The sequence below is a fragment of the Ziziphus jujuba genome, chromosome 11 (assembly GCF_031755915.1).
Source record: "Ziziphus jujuba cultivar Dongzao chromosome 11, ASM3175591v1".
NCBI classification, from domain to species: Eukaryota; Viridiplantae; Streptophyta; class Magnoliopsida; order Rosales; family Rhamnaceae; genus Ziziphus; species Ziziphus jujuba.
The window spans coordinates 27,942,363-27,962,808 of record NC_083389.1 but is presented as its reverse complement, the minus strand read 5'-3'; the positions used below and the strand labels follow the sequence as shown (position 1 = coordinate 27,962,808).

Sequence of the window (20,446 nt, the reverse complement as noted above, 5' to 3'; positions counted from 1 at the left end):
TGCCAAATCGTAATCGTATCGTACGGAACAAAAATATATGTATTCCAATTCTTTGTAATGTAGAAGAAGATGTATGGAGACCCTGTATATTCTGCTTAGATTTTTTTTTTTTCTTTTTTACTGGTTACGGATGAATTATGTGATAAATACCAAATACAAAAGAAAAAACAAAAAGAAATTGTTATTTTATTATATAGGATATTTATTAATTATTTTTAACCAATATTGAATAAATATACAAGCTAGCCTCTTGAGCACAATTCACTTTGTATGAGATGGAAATTGCACCAAGTCCTCAACTATGGTTTTGGAATGCATATCCATGAGGAGGCTATCCTTGGCAATTTGTCATGTTTACATACCATCAATCTCATCCATTAAAATATAATATTGTTAAATTACAAAATCTTATTATTTCAATCAAAATTTATATATTGTTATAGCGGCTTAAGGCATAGGCCACGAAGGTCCATGCTCAGGGCTCCCATTTTCTTGGTGCCCTAAAAAAAAAATCATATATATAATATATACATATAATAAATAGAATATGATTATTAATTTATTTTAAAAGTATAAGAATTTTGACTTCAAAAAAAACTTTAATTATTTAATTGATTATTTGTTTTTAGGTGAATTTTAATTGATAATTTATTACAATAATTATATTTAATTATTTTTATTTTTAAAAAATAACACCAATTAAGTTCAATTAAATATTTTATATTTTATAATTGATTATATTTTAATAATAAAAAAAGAGAAAAACATGTTAAATATTCCTCTCATTTATGCACTTTTTTTCATTTGTTTATACATTTTTTCTCATCTTACTTACTTATTTTCATTCCTTATCATTCATTCATTTTTTATATTTGTTTAATTTTGGTATCCAACCTATATCATTTGTAATTTTAATACAAATTACTTTAAAATAAAAGGCAAACTCATAAGTGATAATTTATTTTAATGAATTTGTATTGTTCATTCTCATATTAGTTTTAATTTTTGTTTTTTTTTTTATGAATTCATGATTTTAGTTATTTACTAATTGTTTTTACTGTTTGCAAAAAATTAAACTTTGTATTCCTCTAGTTTTTGCTTTTATTTTTTTTCTTTGTATCTTAGTTCAAATAAATTAATTAGATTTATTTTGAGAACTAAAACTTTAAAAAAAAAAAAATTCTTTTCCTTATGCAAAAATTTATTACTTTTTGTTGGTAGATTCAGTGGAAAGACGTTTTTCAATATTGAAATTAATAAAAGCATATTTATGTTCAATTATATTTCAAAAAAAATAAATAATTAGCAATTTTATCAATAAAAAATATTTATCGAATCTTAAATATAAAAATTTAATTAGTAATTTTCTATCTAAAATGGCCAAAAAAAATATAAATTTTATATCAAAAAATCTATTTTATAAAAAATAATATTTAATTATGACCCTAAATATTTTTTTTTGGCCTAGGATCTCAAAAATTGTTGAGACGCCCTGAGTTAATACAAAGGGGTATTAGTAATAATAGAATTGAAACATTACACGATTAAACTGAGAAAATAAGTTGAAAGTATACCGTGGCATCACATCCTTGGCGCAATCATACACTATATTCAATAACATTGAACCATTTAATCAAAAAACTTATTGTATTTATTATTGAACGGTCTATTATTGGTTATTCTAAAGAAGTTTGTATATACATAACATATATATTATGGTCAGAAATTATGGGTGGATAGGGAGATGATGACCGGTGAGGAAAGAATGAATGAGGGAAAGAGATTCACTGGGTTTGTTAAGAGGCACCAAATGACCTGCTCCTCTCACCGTCACAAATGTTAACCCTTCGTACTCCAATATTCTCCCTCCAACCTACAATTCATATCAGTATTGGGTTTTTATTTTTGGGCTTGAATGGGGAAGAATAACTTTATACACACTCTTTCCATGGAAGATAAATCGAGTCTTTTGAAAAATTTGAATTGAAGAGAGTGTATGAAGTCTAAATGGTATTTCAAATAGAATATTTCTATAAAATATTAATATTCTTCTTATGTATAAAATAATGTTAACCTGTTGGTTGTGGTACCAAGAACGCCAAGGAGATTTGAGAGGCAGATGTAGTGCCTCAACACAGTATCTAGATCCAATCACTGGTACTCTGCCATCTGCATCTCCACTGTTACAAGATGGGAAGATCAAATTTCAACTAAATAGACACAGGCATGCCAACATGTACATGTGAGTCAATTTATATTTTCAAAAAAGTATATTGTATATTTATTCAAAAAGTATATGGTAAAGAGATAACATGTGAATTGGACCAGTCTAAATCTGAAAACCATGACTTTGTCCATTAGTGTTTTCGCAATTATTGTTTTCACATCCTCATAGCTTCCTGAAATGCCCACCTCAAAAATAAAAATGTACTGACCTGTAAATCCATATTTTTAGTCCACCCTCCTTGAGTTTGGTGTAGATTGGAAGGACAGAAGAAACAGTAAAATTGTATGCCACCAAGATTGAATCACTAATAGAATTCAAGCATACATTTATAGATTAGAATTAGATTATAACTCACAGATGAAAAAAAACAGATAGAAGGAGATTTAAAGAAACAATATGCATTACTTGCAGACTTTCCATTTGACTTGAGATCTTCCATCAACGTTTACATGAAGGGAAGTTTGGACATCCAATCGATTGAAATATTCTTCTGCATATGTGGAATAACAAGGGTCATATCCTCCAAAGATTCTCATCTTCCTCAGTCCATGGCTATTCATAACCTGCAAAGAAACAAAAAAATTCCCAAAATCCTTAATTAATTTCCTTCATCCATAATTAACATGCAAAGTGATAAATATAATCTTAAAAAAGTCGAAAAAAGACCTTAGTGAGTGATTCAGTATTGTTGCTATCGTTTTTCGCATTATTGTCTTTGATAAGACATCTTGGGGCATAAATATTGTAGATGTCAATCTCTCTATATTCTTCAAAGACTTGGCTCATGGCTTTGTTACATTCTTCAGACCAATTGGAGAGCTTGAAATCACAAACTTGTTTCGCTTTTTCATACAGTTGATCTGATATCACTGCATGAGTCCATGCATATTCTAGCAATCCCTTGTAATCGTAGTAATCATCTGTTTCTGGATTTCCCACCTGCATGTTTATAAATCAGTAGCTAGCTAGATCTATATACTATATAAAATATATATGTATGTATATTGTTCAACAGACTTACTATAAAGCCTTTGAGATTGATTAGAGGGTATTTAGTTGTATCTTTGTTTCGATCATATACAAGTTCCGCGAGTTGAGGAACATAATGACCTGAAAAATGTATAATACAACTTGAGATTGGCACACTAATTAGTTAATTAAACTCGGTGAGTGTGAATTGTGGAGTATAAATTTACTAGTTGATGATGATCATCACCTGCATAACTCTCCCCTGCTATGAAGAAATCACGAGTTTTGAACTGTGGAAACCGTGTCAACCAGTTTACTAAGAAGTTGTAGGCATCCTCAGCTATTAATCAACCAATTAAACAAGTATTAACATAACATGGATGTAAATTATAGATGATAATAATTAACAACTTTAGATTTACTTTAATTATGAATGAAAAACATTAGAATTACCGGAAATGGTGTCCTCAAATTTGGTTAAGTCAGAAGATGTATTGGAGTAAGAAAATCCAACTCCAGTAGGAGATTCCACAAATAACAAATTGGCTTCTGCAGAATAAATATATGAAAATTTCAAACTTTAAGGACAATTTCATATGGATTATAATAATATAATTAGTAGATTCAAGATAAGTAAAATAACAAATCGATTAATGGAAGAGAACCTGTATTCCAAGCAAATTCATTGAATTGAAGGCCAGTGCCATTTGCACTAACTCTGAGAGGACCCAACTCTACAGCTGCTCCATATCCAATTGATGAACAACCAGGACCTTAATTTGAAGACACAAATGAAGTTCGTCATGAACCAAGTCATATATATATACGATATGGAATTAATACATCTATATATGCATAGATATATAGATATATGTATATATATATATACCTCCATTAAGCCAGAGAAGGAGAGGCTTAGAGTCAGGTTGAGAGAGTGCTTCAAAGAACCAGTAGAAAAGAGCTCTACCATGATCTTGATTGACAGTGATATATCCTGAAAAGTGGGAGATTGATGGACTTGAAGGTTGCCCTGGTAGATTTATTACTCTGTCTGAAGATTCCTGTGGCTGTGAGGATGGTACTTGTGGGTGTGTTTCTGATGATTCAATGCAAATAGAGTGATCCAAAACATTTATTAATATGACACAGAAAACAAAAATCTTATTAATTCCAACAAAATTCCTCATCTTTCTTAACTTGTACAAGCATATATTGCTTTCAATCTTATTTAATCTATCTAAAGTATATAAAACTTTAAGTCTCTATGTGTGTCTGTGAGTGTGTGTGTGTGTGAGAGAGAGAGAGAGAGAGAGTGAGAAAGAGAGAATGCGGAGTGAGTAAATGGAGGTAAGATTTCTAAGAAGCTTGAGTGGCTACCAACCGCACCATATGTGATGAAAAGCATTGCAATATAATTGTTCCAAGCGCCAAATAGGTTTGACCAACTTGATGTCTGCTGATTTTGAATCTATGATAATGCCCACAAACCAATTATAATAATTTATAATTTTTTATGTAAAATCTATGAGGACGGCAATTTGTTTGGTTCTTCTTGGTCATTTTCCAAGGCCAAAGTTGGTTTGGATGCCAGTTGCCAAAACTGAATTAATCTTCCACAATGTGAGATCGATTATGCATGACATTCTTTTTATTTTATTTTTTAATGTAAGATCTGTCTTTTTTATAAATGGTGACAAAATTGATAAGATATCGTAATGAGTAATTGTTAATAATATTTTTGTAAAAATATATTTTACATGATTCAATATTGATAAAAGGAGTCTAAACTCTTAAGTCAATTTAGATTAGGCATGGAAAAATCCACCAAAACAAAATGATTACTTTAGAAAGTTGACCAAGATGGTTACTCTTATTGACAGAAAAATAAAGCCATATTCTTTTTTGTCCTTATACATCTATATATCAAAAAAATTATATTTCAGTTTTTAAAGTTGAAAATGTTATGAATATGTGGATGTTATAACTCCCCATGTCATTATAACTGTGTAACCACTTCTACACTGTTATTGTTATTATTATTGTAATTTATGTAACCTTGACTTATATAATTGATTTAACATCAACATCCATCAACATTATGTACAACTATACCCCCCTATAGCTTATAAATAGAGACTATGAAACAATAGAATGACATGCATGATAAGGTAAGAATATATATTTACATTTTACCTATTCTCTACTGTGTTCTACATTATATTCTTTACATATTTTGTTAACGAAAAAGAATAATTTCTAAGCATATGTCATGTGTTTTTGCTTTCTTTAATATATATGAACATTTTCACATAAAGTTGTAAATTCACTTTTCTAATTATTAAATAGTGGTATACACCCAAAAAAAAAAATTTATTAAATAGTCGTGGCTTGTCTAGCTTTATGTCTTTTTTTTTTTTCTTTTTTTTTTCCTTATCATAGCTTTATGTCATTTTTGGTTAAACAAAGGGGGTCCGTAATGCGTTTTTTCAAAGTGCTTTTAATATATATATATATATATATATATATAATTAAAAGAATCTAAATACCAATTAAAATATAATTATAAAAAGAGTATAAAAATTAAAATCAATCGTTTGTTCTCGATGTAACCAACACTTCAAAGTTTCCATCTTATCCAAATTGCTTGGCAAACAAAACCAATCTCAATGGAGTTTCCTCAGTACCACTCAAGTATACAGCAAGCAGGTCATTGTCATCGTATGAGTCGCATAAATACCATAAAATTTACATTCTTTTAAGGGGACATTGAACCAACCATTCAAACAATGGGATCCAATATCAAAAAATCACTTTGTGGGATTTCTGGGAAAATCATCTTCAAGGGAGACTTTCACCAATCTGGAAATAGTGAATTCAGGAAGGCTAGGCTTGTTGAGAAGAGTCAACTTTTTCATACTATACTGGCCTCCCTTCAACCCGCACTTAAGCTTCCAAGATATTATATTATATTCAGACAGAGTTAAAGACTGATTTGAATTATTTCATCCACTACGAATGACCTGAAGCACAATATTCTTATCCAATCAGCAGAAATAATCGAGAGAGATTATGCGTCTGCTACTGATTAGTTCTTTTAACAGATAAAGTCCGTAGAATTTATGCAAACTCGGTTGTTGTTAGATTACGTTACAGATTGGAGTTGATGTACCTTATATATATGAGTTCTAGAGACCTTATATATATGAGTTCCAGAGACTGAACTTTGGTGGTAATGTAAGAGGAAGCATCCACACATCCACCAGTATGTCATTCGACGCTAAACTCAAGAGGTTGAAGAACCAACGGAGGATCATCCTTTTTAAGTTTCTTTTTCCTCTTTAGAGAGAAAAAAGGTTGAAGAATGAATCTCGATAAACGACTTAATGGATCCTGAAGACCTTCCATCTCATAGTGTCCAAACCGCCAATCCCGTTCAATATAAGGTCTCTGTATAGGTTCATCAAGGCCACCTGATGCAAGAATGAAGAAAAGAAATCATCATTTATAGTTTTTGATAGGATATCAATAAACCACCCAGTTTAAAGTTTTTCCTTTTGAGAAAATATGGAAGACAGAATGCCAAATCCTAAAGCAAAGTAGAGATTTTAATTTGAGAGTAAAAGAACTTTGAGCTCCATGGTTTACCTGCATACATCAAACCATGTTTATTAACTGCCCGATAAAATGGACGAGTTTTCTTCTCTTTAGCAGCTCCATGGAGTTTGTTCCATGCACGTGCTCGATCATCACGTGTAATTTTACCTGTGGTGACCACCTAAAACATAGACATGCAAGGAAATTTATTAAAGAGCCCAATTAGAGGAAAGAAACATGAGCAATGAGGTAATAGGAATAACTTTAGTAAATAGATGGTATGAAGGACGTGGTATCCGAGCAAGACCATTGGCCCGATCAACAGCTACAAGTCCAAACTTGGGACCATATCCATCTGCCCACTCCCAGTTATCAGAAATAGTCCAAAACAGGTAACCAAGCACAGGGACACCCTAAGAAACAACACATGCATGTTTAGCACCCATTAATTCCTAAGGAACATTTTAACTCAAAAACAGAGAGATCCATTCTTAAGTCAACCATGATCATGGCTGCATTAACAGCTAGCAAATGCTCAAGCAGATATGGCTGACGGATTAAATCTGTCTCATCAGATACTCCATTCTCTGTAATGATGAACGGTAAATTCAAATGTTTGTATCTTTCATGGAACTGTAGCAGCATGCGATACAAGCCATCAGGATAGACCCCACGTCCAGATTCGCTATATTCATCTGTCTCCACTAGCTTCAGTCCAGAACCGGCCACCACTTCCTGATTTGTGCGAGAAAATTATGTCAGAGGTCTCAATATTTTTAATATGTATGAACAGTAAGGACACATTCTTCTAGGTGGGAAAGGTAGTACAACCTGCCCATAGTAGTTTATGCCTATAAAATCCAGCTTATCCGCAATGCTATCCATATAGGGAAAGAGAGTCAGGGAATTAGCTAGTGAAACTGCAGCAATGTCGAAGAGACCATATGGCCGCATAAATGAGACGTGGTGTGCTGCTCCAATTTTTGGTTTTGTTGAGATACTGATGGAAGATGAACACAAGAAACCCAGAAAACATTATAAACAATATTAGCTTGTACTTTAAATGAGCAAGAGATGCACAAAGCCAACACAAATTTATGAGGAATCTATTCACAATCTTCTTTCAGGAGAGGTATTATGACTAGCACAAACCTTTGTGCATGAATATAATCATAAGCTTTTGAGTGTGCAATGGCCATCCAATGCATGGCCTGTTGGAAAACACCAGTTGGTAAAGCAGAAGTCGCAACCTCCAGCATGTCAGGATGACCACCAGGCCAAGCACCAGCGCAGTACGTAAGCATACAGAAGACATGAGGTTCATTAAACGTTACCCAATAATCTACCATATCTGAAAAAGCATCAACAACAAGCCTGAAAAAAAATAATAATAATAATAATAAATTAGAAGCTCAGGAAACTGAGAGGAAATATATGAGTCACTGTACATAGATAGAAAAACAATAAGCAAATTTTCCTTGAGAAACTGGGTTTTTTATGTGGAAGAAGATTTTAGATATTGTGACAACCAGAAGCAGGAAATTGACCATATTATATCGACATGAAGTAGGGAGCGACTTTGGTCAAGTTCTATTGGAACATAGAGGGTTTGGATAAGAGGAAAGTACTCACTAGGTGTTCTGGTCCAACAAAAGCCATCATAGTTGTATCTATTTTGGTTGCATTGCATATTCCATAAAACTTATAAAAACAGGAGAATAACTAGCATACATTTAAAGTATGTATTCATAAATCTCAACAGTATAAAATTATTAGTGACATATCACTAAAAGGAAGAGTAACCTGGTAAAATCCATGAAATAATCAACCGTTTTCTCCAACTTCCACCCGCCATACTTCCCAGCCCATGGTGGTAATGAGTGATGAAAAAGAGTCAGCATCACCTTCATTCCATAAGAGCGAATCCTATGTATAATCCACTTATAGCGTTCCAATGCTGCGTAATTAATCTAAACACTAACATCATCAAAAGAAGAATTCCTTCAAAACTTGAAATAATAATATTTATAATGCTCCAAATAGCTTAGTAACCAAAGATACTAAAACACTATGCTATGAACTTCATCCATACCAGCCTCTACAACAGATCAATTGGATTTTATATTCACATCTACATAGAAAGTTTTAAAACAGATGTATCTTCTTCTTTTTCATATATATTTCCACTAATAGCGATATGTAACACTGACTGGCGTTATAAGAACATGAACTGTCGAAATCAGACTCACAGATTCTTTGAGATTATTGACTGGCTCCTTTGGCATAATCCGAGACCAATCTATTCCCATCCGAAACACACTAATGCCAGTATCCTTCGCTAGTTTTAGTTCTGTATCTGGATCAGACCAAAACCTTAGCCTTTCCTCCCTGTAACCAATATAAGAGTTCACTTTACCCTTAAAGCCAACAAACTAACATAATCAATAAATAAGATACAAAGGCATCTAGTAAGCATGATTATCTTGTTTCACTACTTTCAAGATGTCAAATTGCAAATCTTCAAGCTTACGGGTGTGGAACATTGTGCCATGCAGCTACTTTATGATGACATTCTTCATTTGGAACAGATTCTTCTTCTCCTTCTTCTATATACTTTTTGAATCCTCTAATCATGGCTTCCATAGATATCTTGAGAGGCTTCATCTTTGTTTTTTTCTGAGTATATTTTCCAGCTGATGAAGCTTGCTGGGACCCTCCATCTCCACTAGCTGAACCAATTACAGCGTCTGCTGGTTGCTGGTTCTCTGGTCGGTCACAAGGGTTTTCTTCCGCAAACTGAAGCCAAGCATCATTCAAGCTGTCTTCCACATGTGCTGGTGCTGTTGCCAACCCAAAGAAAAACTCTTTTTCCTCATCTGCAGAAAATCACATTGCAAACACTTGAACAGTATTGACAAATATGAAACTCACCCATCTATTGAACTCCAATGTTATAAGTAACCAAGTTATAAGCAAATGTTTTTCCAAGAACAACAAATCATCATTAGTAATTTTCAGGTTTAATTCAAGTTTGGATGCAAACTATACACAGCATTAGTTCTTAAAAAAACATATAAAGGAAACAAAATATTACTCCACAGTAGTGAGAGTTTATAAACACAACAATTTTAACTAATGGTCAAATAATTCTTATTAGAATTGAATAGTTGAAATATTGTAGTAAATTCAGCTGCAATTACTTACAGAGAGATCATTCTCATTCATATATATTTGGTTATAAACCATTACCAAGGCACACAGAGAGTGATTCTTCTTACTATTCCAACTCACTCCAGCGACACAAACATGTGGCGTGGCAACAAACACATTAATAAGTAGCCTAATAACATAACTATTTTATAACTCCAATGCATGTTGTTTAACTCTATATTCACCTTAATCTTCCAGTTATTCCGAGAACAATTACTTTTTGAAAATTGTAGTTCCTTCATTTACTAGAAATGAATCTCCATTCAAAAGATTAATCCTCCAGAAAAAAATTAAAGATCCAAGTTTCACAAAATATTTTTCCTTTCGCTTTTTCAAAGTTGATCGCCAGTCAACCAGCTCTCAACCAAAAGTCAAAAAGTTAATCTGAGAAAGGAATTTTGCTCTAAAAGTTAAGTTGTCAAAGATCACGAAGCTACTATTTAGTGCTGGTTTAGCAAATTATACCTTGTTCGACGTTGATATTGAAGACGGCGAGTGTGTCAGAGGACTCGTCGATAGGCGACTGAAACCGGCGGAGATTCTTCTTCCTGAAGATCGAGAAAGAGAATGCGTTGGCGGCGACGGTGACTGTAACCAATATTCCGGCGACCTTCGTCGCCGTTACGAAAATTGCTACAATCGTCATTTCCCGATTTTTGTTTTGGATACGACTCTGAGCGCTCTAAATTATGACCATATGAATGTATGAATGGTGTGTGGGTGAGGAGGAGGAGAAAAGGATTTGTCCACGTGTACTGTACTTTAGAAGATAATCCGTCTGACTGTGCCCTTGGGGGCCCACAAAGGGCGTGTAGTGCACGCTATTCCCTCACTGACGTGACTGACAACTGACTATTCTCTCCTATGCAATGGCACGTAAAGGGTAGGTGGACATTGGATAAAGTGGGCGGTTCTGGAATCTGGATCACTGAAAGGCAGCCACGAGAAGATGGTGGTCCAGCCCAACCCAATTTTATGCCCACACAAAGAGCCCATCAATTCCATTTTTTCAGTTATTATTATTATTTTCTTTTTCTTTTACAGTATTGTGACATATTGTCCACTATTGGCATGGATAATATGTATAATATAAATACTTTTAAAATTCTAGAGATTTCTTAAAAACAAAAGAAATGGAAAGATTTAGCTCCCTCCTATCATATTGGGTTGGGTTTTTATGTATTGAAATTCATTCACACTTATAATGGACTAAAATTTGGCCCAATCCAAATCCAATTAAAGATAATAATTTTTTATTTTTATTTTTTTTATAAACAAGATAATGAAATTGAATTACGAAATCTATGACTGAGTTTGATGCCTAAGCGAATTTTATGTTAGTGGTCATAATTTGAATTAGTTGCTTCTGAACAAAACAAACCGAAAATAGTTATATTTAAATCTAATTTAACAAAGACTTCAAGACTTGTTATTGAGTTAAAATCTCAGCATTAATATGCAAATGAGCAGAAATACTAATTCAGATAATTCCTACAAATTAAATGAGTTGTGAACAATATGCAAACTAGTTCACGTGGAACATTTTCCACGTTCCAAAAATGAAATAAATTTTCATTTGTACTCGCACAATATAAGAGTGTCCTGAGTTAGAAACTGAATTATATTTCAATTATTTGATGGTGGTGAACATTCACGAGTTATGCTGATCAACTCGAACTATCATGCGCAACATTAGGGTTTCCAAGTGATGATTCATGACAATTAGATAAACCCCTAAGCCAAGCCACTCGTGATGAATAACAATATTTTTCAAGTTATATAAATTCACTAATTGACGTGTTTTTTTTAAAACAATAATATTAAATATCAAATAGTTTATTAAATGATGTGATATTATTTTATTAATTTATATATTAAATTATACTTATTCTTTTAATATTTACTTATCTATATTTATTTGTTAAGCAATAAAATAATAATGCATCATTATGCTACATTATTTGATAAATGTTTTAATACAATTTGATGTTATTGCACTATTATTTTGGAAAACCTCCAAAATTTTCAATGAACAAAGAAAAAAAAAATGTTACGTACATTTCACGAGTATGGGAGTCTGCACAAGGAAATGGAAAAGGGATTTGGATGTAACACTTTTGCCTGGAAAATGTAGGTGGACCACGAAAAACAAATTCAAATAATTCACACATATAATTTTGTTTTCTTCAATTTTCTCTGCAAGAAGTAAGAATCTTTGCAGGGTATTTTGTTGGTTTCCCACACAATTTCTTCCCCAAATGGACCTTCTCTTGTCAAAAAATCCAATACAAGAACAGCTAGCTCCACTATATTGTACATAGATGCAAAATTCCGAAATATATAGTGACATATGTACTGATCGAAAATTAACATTCATTTCATATTGATTAGATTTTGATCTGGATCTAGATCTCTATCTCTTTTTACACCAAAATTTGGTGTATGATTGTTTACCTCATTTGGTTATGCAAATTGATGATCAAAGTAATCTCAGCTGGAAAACAAAAATGGTACTATGTAGTTTCTCTGAGCACAGACCATTGGGTTTTCTATTCAAGCTACATGATACTTTGCACCTTCTCTTCTTCTTTTCCTTCTAGTGCATGTCTCTTTGTATTTCCTCTGATTCCTTTTCCATATTTGGTTTTCTAATTATTCGCCTCCCTTCATGGGTCACATCAACTTTCTCCATGTATAATTAATCCCTACGTGTATATATTATTTTAACTGAGCTTAATTTAATTGATTTGCTCCATTGATAAATATTATTCGAATTATGTACCCCATATTTCATTATTTGAATTACACTAAGCTTAATTCTTTGGAGGTGAAAAAACAAAAGATTCTTTGGAGGTGAAAAGGTAAATGGCCGGGGTTTAATTTTTCAGGGAGTCATCATGATATATAAGAGCATCTTAATTAATTATTTGTCTCTATTTTCCACTAGTCACTTTTTCTTTTTTATCCGCATACATACATACACATATGTAAAATATATACGTACTACGTAAAATTAATATGAATACGACCATTTAATATATCTATAGTTTCTTTCTTTTTCTCTTTCTATATAAAATGATATATATATATATATATATATAAAATGAGATACATACATATAATACATACATATATATATATATATATATATGATATTGAAGAGAAGCAATGATCACGAGAAACACAAATCGATCAATGGGTTTGTTTCTATGGAGCAGAGATCAGTTTCTATAGCTAGTAAATATTACTCCGTTGAGTTTGGTGATCCCGAGTACAATAAGAAAGGAACAACCAGTACTACTACTACTACTTTATTTACTGCGAACTCTATTACCATATATACATGTATATATATATATATAGTGTGTTTGTGTTATGTGTATATATATATATATATATAGAGAGAGAGAGAGAGGTGGTAAAGTTTATTATTGAAAGGGTAAAAAGAAAAAAAGGTGTACTAGATGTCTATCTCCCCTGAGTCAGAGAAGAGAGCAGGCTGTTATAATGAAGCCAAAGGGCTAAGGCAGTGAAAGTGAAGGAATGGTGGTGGATGAAGAAGAAGAATAAGAAGAGGTCAACTAGCTGGCCTGGCCTGCTAATTACCTGCCTCCCTCCTATTGGTGCATCACATAAATATTCTTATTTACTTCTGCCAATTCTTCACACACTCACACGTGTTCAATACTTCCAAAAACATCTTGTTTTTGCCCAATCATGAAAAATACAATTTTCTTTGTTTTTTTCCTTTTTGCCTCGCCAAGTTCCATGACTTTCTGCCTTCCAAACAAAAACCTGCTAAATCTACCCTCTTTGATTGCTATCTATATATTAATTGTTCATTTCTCTTTTTCTTTCTTATACGCAGTTGTTGCACCAAAATTAATTTTGAGCTCAAATTTCTTTTTTCCTTTGTAATATATACTTAGTTAGCAATTGGTAAGAATATGAGATCGTATAAAATTAAGGAGTCCTCTAAAGCATGTGAAACAAAGAGATAAGAAATATAATAAAGAAACGCAGGCCAAGGTACTACTAGGGAAGGTGACCAAGACTTTCCTATTGCTTTGACCAAAACCTTGGGAGACTGTGATGGTAATGTATAAGCCTCTAAAGCCAGCAAGCCCTTGGAAATAATAATAATAATAAATAAATAAACTCCAAAACATTAAAGAATTAATTAAGCTTATAGTAAAACAAACAATTAATGTTGTAGTTTACAACTTTCATGTTTTCTTTAAGGTTTTATTCCACTTACCTAGATTCTATGTTCCCCCATCTCTCTGCCCAACTATATATGGCCTACTACATTTACATTCAAGTGCCAATTTTGGCCATTTGTGTTTGATAGCATATATAAAATATTAACCCAATTCAAAAACTTTATTTATTTACCTTCACAGTCAAACTTTTGGCACCAAAATCATTTTTCTTTTTCTATTTTTATATATTAAAGGTGAGGAACAATTATTTTTATATTTAAATCATCATTATAAAAATTACCAACATCAATTTACTTATCAACTTTTTAAATACCAACTAACATAGCGGTACCTGATTGATTAACAAATTAATAAAACTTGCAAACCAAATGCCATGGGTCGGTAATCAAAAAGTTGACAAATTCTAAGTCTAAATAATACTTTTACTAGTATTGTTCTTTTTGTTTGGTGAATCTGTTACTAGCTTTTTGATTTTTCATTTGACTTGAAAGGAAAAGTGACATGTCATCATCTCAAGCTCAGGATCCCTTAAGAAAATATCCTTAATTATGACTATACCCAACAAAAAGCTTACTCATTTTAATGCAATTCTTAGCTGTCTTCACAAATTTCAATTTACAAGAAAGAATAGTCAAACACCGAGTGTCTACTTTAAATAAAAAAAATTAAAAAAAAAAAAAAACTTCTTTTTGCTTTTTGGTTTTCCTGAGGAATAGTCAAAAGTTCACGTTCTTTAATTTGGGTTTAATGATTAATAAACAAAACAGACAATGACCAATTATATTACAAATAAATTGAATTTTATAATTGTGGAAACAAAAGTTCCCCTGCAGTCTGATGCCGTACATGGGCAAAGAGTGATATATATATATATATAGAGAGAGAGAGAGAGAGAGAGAGTCATCTACACGGAAACTTGGCAAATTATGGGAACCCACAAGAGCAAACAGTTACCCCACCTCATCGACGGATCAGAATCCGCCACGTGGAGATCAGATGATTTGTATTGGTAATATTTGATGGTACGGACAAACAATGTTAAATTATATTGGGGGAAACAGAGTTTGGCCCATTGACTGACCGTTGTTCATTTTACTACAAAAGATGCAAAGGGCGAGAAGAGGGTCCGCCGGGCAGGCCGGTCAGGGAGCTGGGCAGGCCGCTCATTATGACGTCATAAGGTCCGATGACATTCTTTCTGGGCCTTGGACCTGTCCTTGTCAGGTCCATCAGGGAAGCCCACTGCCTTTCCTCTCCTTATATACCCCGCCGCTTCCTTCACCTTTTCCATTCATTATATTTTTCTTTCCTTCCTTCTTTCTTCTTTTCCTCTCTCTCTCTCTCTCTCTCTAAAAGCTTTCTATTTCTAAGGATGAGAGCAAGACACAAGTTTCAACAAGGAATGGTGATATTTTTACCAAAAAAACAAGGTATGGTGATATCTATATATATAATAAAAGATACTTATATAGAATATTGAAATTCAGCTCAACTTTATAACTCTTTCAATAAGTGTTACAAATTAAAAACCATCATATACGTTTAAGAATATTTTTCAAAGCATATATATATATATATATAGATAGATAGATAGATAGATAGATAATTGATGTGTTACTCGTAGAAAGACAAAGATATATATGTTGTACTTGCATACATTTGTATTTATTTGTCATGTAATTGAGGCAAATGGGTAGATAGCATGGTTTTTCAAGTACTTTTTTTTTTTTTTTTTTCGCTTTTTAATGTTTTCGTTTCTTTGAAGTTTCTCCATTTGGGTTACAAAAATTTTGGTCTTGGTCTTTCCATATTCCTTTCTCTTTCATTATCACTGCTCCTGTTGGTGATGTATGTAGAACAAGTTCACCCATATTCACTTTGTGTGCAGGTCACCTTCAAGCCATTATTACAATGCATGGGTCCAGAAAAGGAGCATCAACCATGTTTAACCTTTCAATTCAAGGAAATCCAAAAGAAAACTTGTCTGGCTTTGAAAATGGAGGTGAAACTAGTTGTTGGTTATTACTGGTTTCTGGCTGTTCATGTTAATCGGGTGCTATCCTACCTGAGCTTGTTATATTTTCCTACATTCTTCATCATCCAACTTCTTAATCTATGTTCTTTTCTCTTTTTTATTTTGTTTTCGATCTTCTTGACCTTGTAAGACCTTTTCTTGACCTTGTAAGACCCCGCACCTTGTTTGTTCTTTTTTCTGTATCAGAGTTATCTGATATAGAATTTCACCACCCTTTTTCCCCATTCCCGTCCCACTCATCTTCTCCTTCCTTGTCTATCCCTCCTGAGCTGTCCCAACTTAATTAGCCTATATTATCTCTTTTGAAAAATATTGCCAATTTGCCATGTACAAGGACTACTTTGGTTACCTACTAGAGACTACTACTCTATGTCTCTCTCCTTTCTCTCCCAGTGCTTCATGCAAAGCAGTAGTACTGCTTCTGGTGGATAACTCAAATTTTCAACTTGGGTTTTTTTTTTTTTTTTTTTTTCTTTTGTTTCCCAAACATGTAATTGTAGGAAAACTCAAGAAAATGCTAAATCTGTGGTCCTTGAAGACAGGGTTTGTAAAGGGTTAAAAAAAAAAAATTTGAAAAATGAGTACTACTCAGAATATTAATGACAAATATGTTGTTTTTACTCGGTGAAAAAAATAGAGAAAGATAAAGATATGTATAATTATAAAGTCTAGCTCTCTGTCTCTATATTATATATATATATATATATATATTCTGTTAAGGCCATCATGAAATTGAATTGTATTATTGTGTGCAGAAATATGCTGTTGCAGGCATCAGTTTCGTTGTTTTATATGTTGTTGGGGTGAGAAAGTAAGAGCATAAATATTCTTTCAGATCTGTGAAAGAGTTCCCCTCGTGACTGCTCTTCTGTACAAAATATCCACTGTATTATTGGAGCTAGCTAGCTACCCCTGTCTCTCTCTTCCTCTAGAAATGACTTTTTTTGTACCCGGAAAGTGTTCCCAGAAAAAGCTGATTGCTCTTAGAGCAAGCAATTTTTTTTTTTTTTTTTAAATTTTCCCCACAGCTCATAATTTATAAACATGATAACTTCTTATAACTTGATAAGCATGAAAGAAGGAGAAAATGAGAACGCCGAAAAGGAAGAGAGAAAGAGAAGTACCAATTCCCTGATTTAATTTCTTTTATCTTCTTGATTTTGTTTTCTTTAAAGTCAAACAATTAATAGTGGTGCGAAAATCCCCTCATCAAATCTTCGTAATTTTGGGTACACCAAGTCAAATTAGATAAGCCTAAAAAGGGTATAATTTTTCTCTTAAAAAATAAGGAAAAAAATATATAATAAAGAAAAAGAAAACTTGGGTTTGTCCTAAAAGTCAGTGTTGCGTCTAGACAATGGACAATTTCCAATCAAAGCATTAAAGGACATGGATTGCGCATGTTGATAAGCAAAACTGGTGTAATTTCAAGTAGCATCACATGGTTTTTGGAATGAATATATACTAGTAGTGGTAGTAGCTAAAAAGACTATAACCTGAGGACACGGCGACATTTTCAACACCAATTGTTTTCGAAGAGAAGAGAGAGAATAAAAAGCGTTAAAATGATGAACCATCATTCTAATTGGAATTGAATTGTCTTTACATTATTATTATTATTATTATTATTTCTTTTTCTGTTTTTTCATTTTTTCTCTTTTATTCAACTTTGCATATTATTGATCAAGATTCCAATTGCTACATCGGGAACCTGTCAGCATCCGCAAAGAACTTTTGTGTGGACTTTGGTAGACCATACATTATGGTTTCAGGGCTTTGCCAAATCCAGTTCTTTTCAATTATTCATCATCAAAATGCTAGACCCTCTCTACTTCTATGAATTTTCGCCCCCTTGATGTGTCCCGAAAATGATGTTTCTCTGATATGTTTGGGATTTCTTGTGTTATATTACTTTTTATATATACATTTTGGAATATACGATTACTGTGAAAATTTAGGGAGACTCGTGGGACACATCCTAAAGCTTTTTCAAATTATTCCCACTTTATATATACAATATATGCATATGCATGTATACATACATACAACTGCACATGTTGATTAATGAGCCAGAAGTTGCAGAAATTATATAAATAATGTAAAGAATAATGGATCTTATTGCTGAGGTATCTCTAATGAGACTGTTTTGTGTTTTTTAGAAGTACTCCACTTATTAAGTATAAGCAGCAAAGCATGTGTAAATATTAAAAAAAAAAAAATGGCAATTTCGTTTTTTTTTTTTTTAAGTGGGGAGTGAAAGTAATTGTAAGATGTAGGGAAATTGGTAGTAATAATAATGATCTCCTAGTTGACAGGTTATGTGTAGCAAAAAAGAGCTCAGAAGGGAGTGGTGACTTCTAGCACAAAATGATGATGTCCACAAGTGGGCATTGAAAAGTTAAATCCCTTTACCTTACCTCCTTGTTCAATCTCTCTCTCTCTCTCTCTAAAACAAACGAAGACACGTTGATTTGAATAAGTATCATATGTATAGATATTAAAAATCGCAATATTTTGCAAAAAAAAAAATTGCAATATTTGATAAACTTCGCTAGTGTTAGGTATGAACAAACACTTGGGCCCCCTATTTCCTAAGCTTTTTCCAACTTTGGGTGACATACTAACATGGCACTTCCATTAGGCCCGTTTTTACTTTTTCTCTTAATCATTCCTATTAAGACTCCTTTCCGTTCTAACAAAGATCCATCGGAGATTGCCTACCAATAATTCCTTGAACCCAATAAAAGAGGGGGAAAAAAAAAAAAAAGAAAAAAAAAATTGTCTTTCAGCAAACCCCTACATTTTTATATAAAGTCAGAGTGAGATTGTCTAACAAATTTTTTTTTTTCTTTTAACATTAAAGATATAAGAATTCGAATTCAATTAAAAATATTATTCGAAGATAAATAATTTCATTTTGTTTGAAAACATATATATCCATGGTTTCATGACAACCACAATCAGATTAATTGGAATATTGTTTGAGCAAACCACTAAGAATATACATTAGCACCCCAACATTGCTTCTCTTTTTCTTTGGATTGAAAAACATTTTATTAGTAATTGTTAAATGAATGATGCAGTGTTATACACCTTTCATCATCAAACACATAATACTATTTATGTAGGACTCATATATTTTAATTTACTATAATGTGATATTGTTCATAAATATAGATTATTGAATTAATGTAGCATGTAATGATTAGAAGGAATATGAATAACATAGTTTAACCCTTACCTCTTTCTTTGTTTACCCAAAAGAAAATAATAATAATAATAATAATTACCCTTCTCTTGTGATTTTCTTGTGAGTCTAGTTGGAATATGCTTTGCACTTACGTTTTTAATTTGCTCGAACGGTTTCGGTAAGAAAGAGCTTAAAAGACAAAAAATTATTACTACCTCTAAAATATGAGTTCTGATTATATGATTTAATTAGCATAATTCAATTTTATTGGATTATTACAATAATTTATAATCTAAAAGGGAGTGAGGGTGTCTTAAGTTCATGACCTTATAAATTAACATCATTAACATCTGTTAATGACATACCTGAATCGTCCTCATTTGCAGTACTAAATGTTCTTGTTGGTCTAGGTTGGGCCTGACGATAAATAAACAAATAAATAAAGCCATTAACGGGAAACCCAAAACTGTATATAGCACCTAATTTGGAAATTTTAGTTGGGCTTGATCATCATAAGGAAGGTTTCTGAGACCGGTCTAAACTCAATTATTTCTGTCTCTGTTTAGGCCTGCTATTTGTCAAATGTGATAAATCAATCACACAAAACATTTAATGGTGAAATAGAAAGCCCAGTGATGAAAATACTGTTTGAAAGGGATAGGAATTATTAATATAATGTCACGTTTTATATGACGCAATTTTGATAGTTATTGATTTCTTAAAATAATAATTTTATTATAACCAAAAAAACAAATATCTTTTTATTATTAAAAAAAAAAAAAACCCTATCTTTTTCTCTGTTTTGTCCATTTCAATTGCTGTAACAAATCATCAAATATATCTTGGCTTAAGGATCATGCACTCATCTTGAAACAGACACTATCAAATATTTATATACTAATAATATTGCTAATGTGAACTTGCTGCATTAATTAATTATATAAATTATTATTTTTTTGTTTGAAGGGCAGCCATTCGTATAATTAACGTTATGCGAC

General features: G+C 32.2%; 3 protein-coding genes across 5 annotated transcripts; 1 reads left to right on the top strand and 2 right to left on the bottom strand.

Moving 5' to 3' along the window:
• Positions 1 to 1,628: 1,628 nt before the first annotated feature.
• LOC107433347 (serine carboxypeptidase-like 33) lies at positions 1,629 to 4,588 on the bottom strand. 2 transcript variants are annotated; one of them, XM_060812650.1, is made up of 10 exons: positions 4,164 to 4,588; positions 3,862 to 3,969; positions 3,650 to 3,745; positions 3,444 to 3,536; positions 3,249 to 3,337; positions 2,894 to 3,166; positions 2,633 to 2,790; positions 2,436 to 2,531; positions 2,075 to 2,180; positions 1,629 to 1,873 (listed from the first exon to the last, which is right to left on the bottom strand). In XM_060812650.1, the coding sequence occupies exons 1-10, from the start codon at positions 4,381 to 4,383 to the stop codon at positions 1,727 to 1,729; spliced, it is 1,386 nt and encodes a 461-aa protein (XP_060668633.1). In that variant the 5' UTR covers positions 4,384 to 4,588; the 3' UTR covers positions 1,629 to 1,726. The 2 variants fall into 2 exon arrangements, with proteins under 2 accessions (XP_060668633.1, XP_015900116.2); XM_016044630.4 differs by having other exon boundaries at positions 4,086 to 4,587.
• Positions 4,589 to 5,739: 1,151 nt separating this feature from the next.
• Positions 5,740 to 10,708, bottom strand: LOC107433346 (beta-glucosidase-like SFR2, chloroplastic). The gene is made up of 10 exons (XM_016044629.4): positions 10,466 to 10,708; positions 9,321 to 9,666; positions 9,040 to 9,178; positions 8,594 to 8,760; positions 7,943 to 8,164; positions 7,622 to 7,790; positions 7,292 to 7,525; positions 7,054 to 7,203; positions 6,842 to 6,971; positions 5,740 to 6,666 (listed from the first exon to the last, which is right to left on the bottom strand). Exons 1-10 carry the CDS (start codon positions 10,644 to 10,646, stop codon positions 6,464 to 6,466), a joined length of 1,941 nt encoding a protein of 646 aa, XP_015900115.3. The 5' UTR covers positions 10,647 to 10,708; the 3' UTR covers positions 5,740 to 6,463.
• Positions 10,709 to 15,500: 4,792 nt separating this feature from the next.
• LOC107433338 (uncharacterized) lies at positions 15,501 to 18,256 on the top strand. Of its 2 annotated transcripts, none has more exons than XR_007238228.2 (3): positions 15,501 to 15,653; positions 16,112 to 16,225; positions 17,014 to 17,407. XR_007238228.2 is itself a non-coding variant. In XM_048464752.2 (3 exons), the coding sequence occupies exons 1-3, from the start codon at positions 15,596 to 15,598 to the stop codon at positions 18,096 to 18,098; spliced, it is 324 nt and encodes a 107-aa protein (XP_048320709.1). In that variant the 5' UTR covers positions 15,501 to 15,595; the 3' UTR covers positions 18,099 to 18,256. The 2 variants fall into 2 exon arrangements, 1 of the variants encoding a protein (XP_048320709.1); XM_048464752.2 differs by lacking the exon at positions 17,014 to 17,407 and adding an exon at positions 17,947 to 18,256.
• Positions 18,257 to 20,446: the final 2,190 nt, after the last annotated feature.

Excerpts from the sequence above, each read along its gene's own strand:
- LOC107433347 (XM_016044630.4), bottom strand. The coding sequence starts at position 4,383 with ATGAGGAATTTTGTTGGAATTAATAAGATTTTTGTTTTCTGTGTCATA. Across the intron at positions 3,970-4,085 it reads CCTTCTCTGGCTTAATGGAG|GTCCTGGTTGTTCATCAATT; the intron begins GTATATATATAT and ends CTTCAAATTAAG. Across the intron at positions 3,746-3,861 it reads TGAATTTGCTTGGAATACAG|AAGCCAATTTGTTATTTGTG; the intron begins GTTCTCTTCCAT and ends TTTATTCTGCAG.
- LOC107433346 (XM_016044629.4), bottom strand. The coding sequence starts at position 10,646 with ATGACGATTGTAGCAATTTTCGTAACGGCGACGAAGGTCGCCGGAATA. Across the intron at positions 7,526-7,621 it reads GCATAAACTACTATGGGCAG|GAAGTGGTGGCCGGTTCTGG; the intron begins GTTGTACTACCT and ends CGCACAAATCAG. Across the intron at positions 6,667-6,841 it reads ACATGGTTTGATGTATGCAG|GTGGCCTTGATGAACCTATA; the intron begins GTAAACCATGGA and ends TTCTTGCATCAG.
- LOC107433338 (XM_048464752.2), top strand. The coding sequence starts at position 15,596 with ATGAGAGCAAGACACAAGTTTCAACAAGGAATGGTGATATTTTTACCA. Across the intron at positions 15,654-16,111 it reads ATTTTTACCAAAAAAACAAG|GTCACCTTCAAGCCATTATT; the intron begins GTATGGTGATAT and ends CTTTGTGTGCAG. Across the intron at positions 16,226-17,946 it reads GTCTGGCTTTGAAAATGGAG|ATTCCAATTGCTACATCGGG; the intron begins GTGAAACTAGTT and ends TTATTGATCAAG.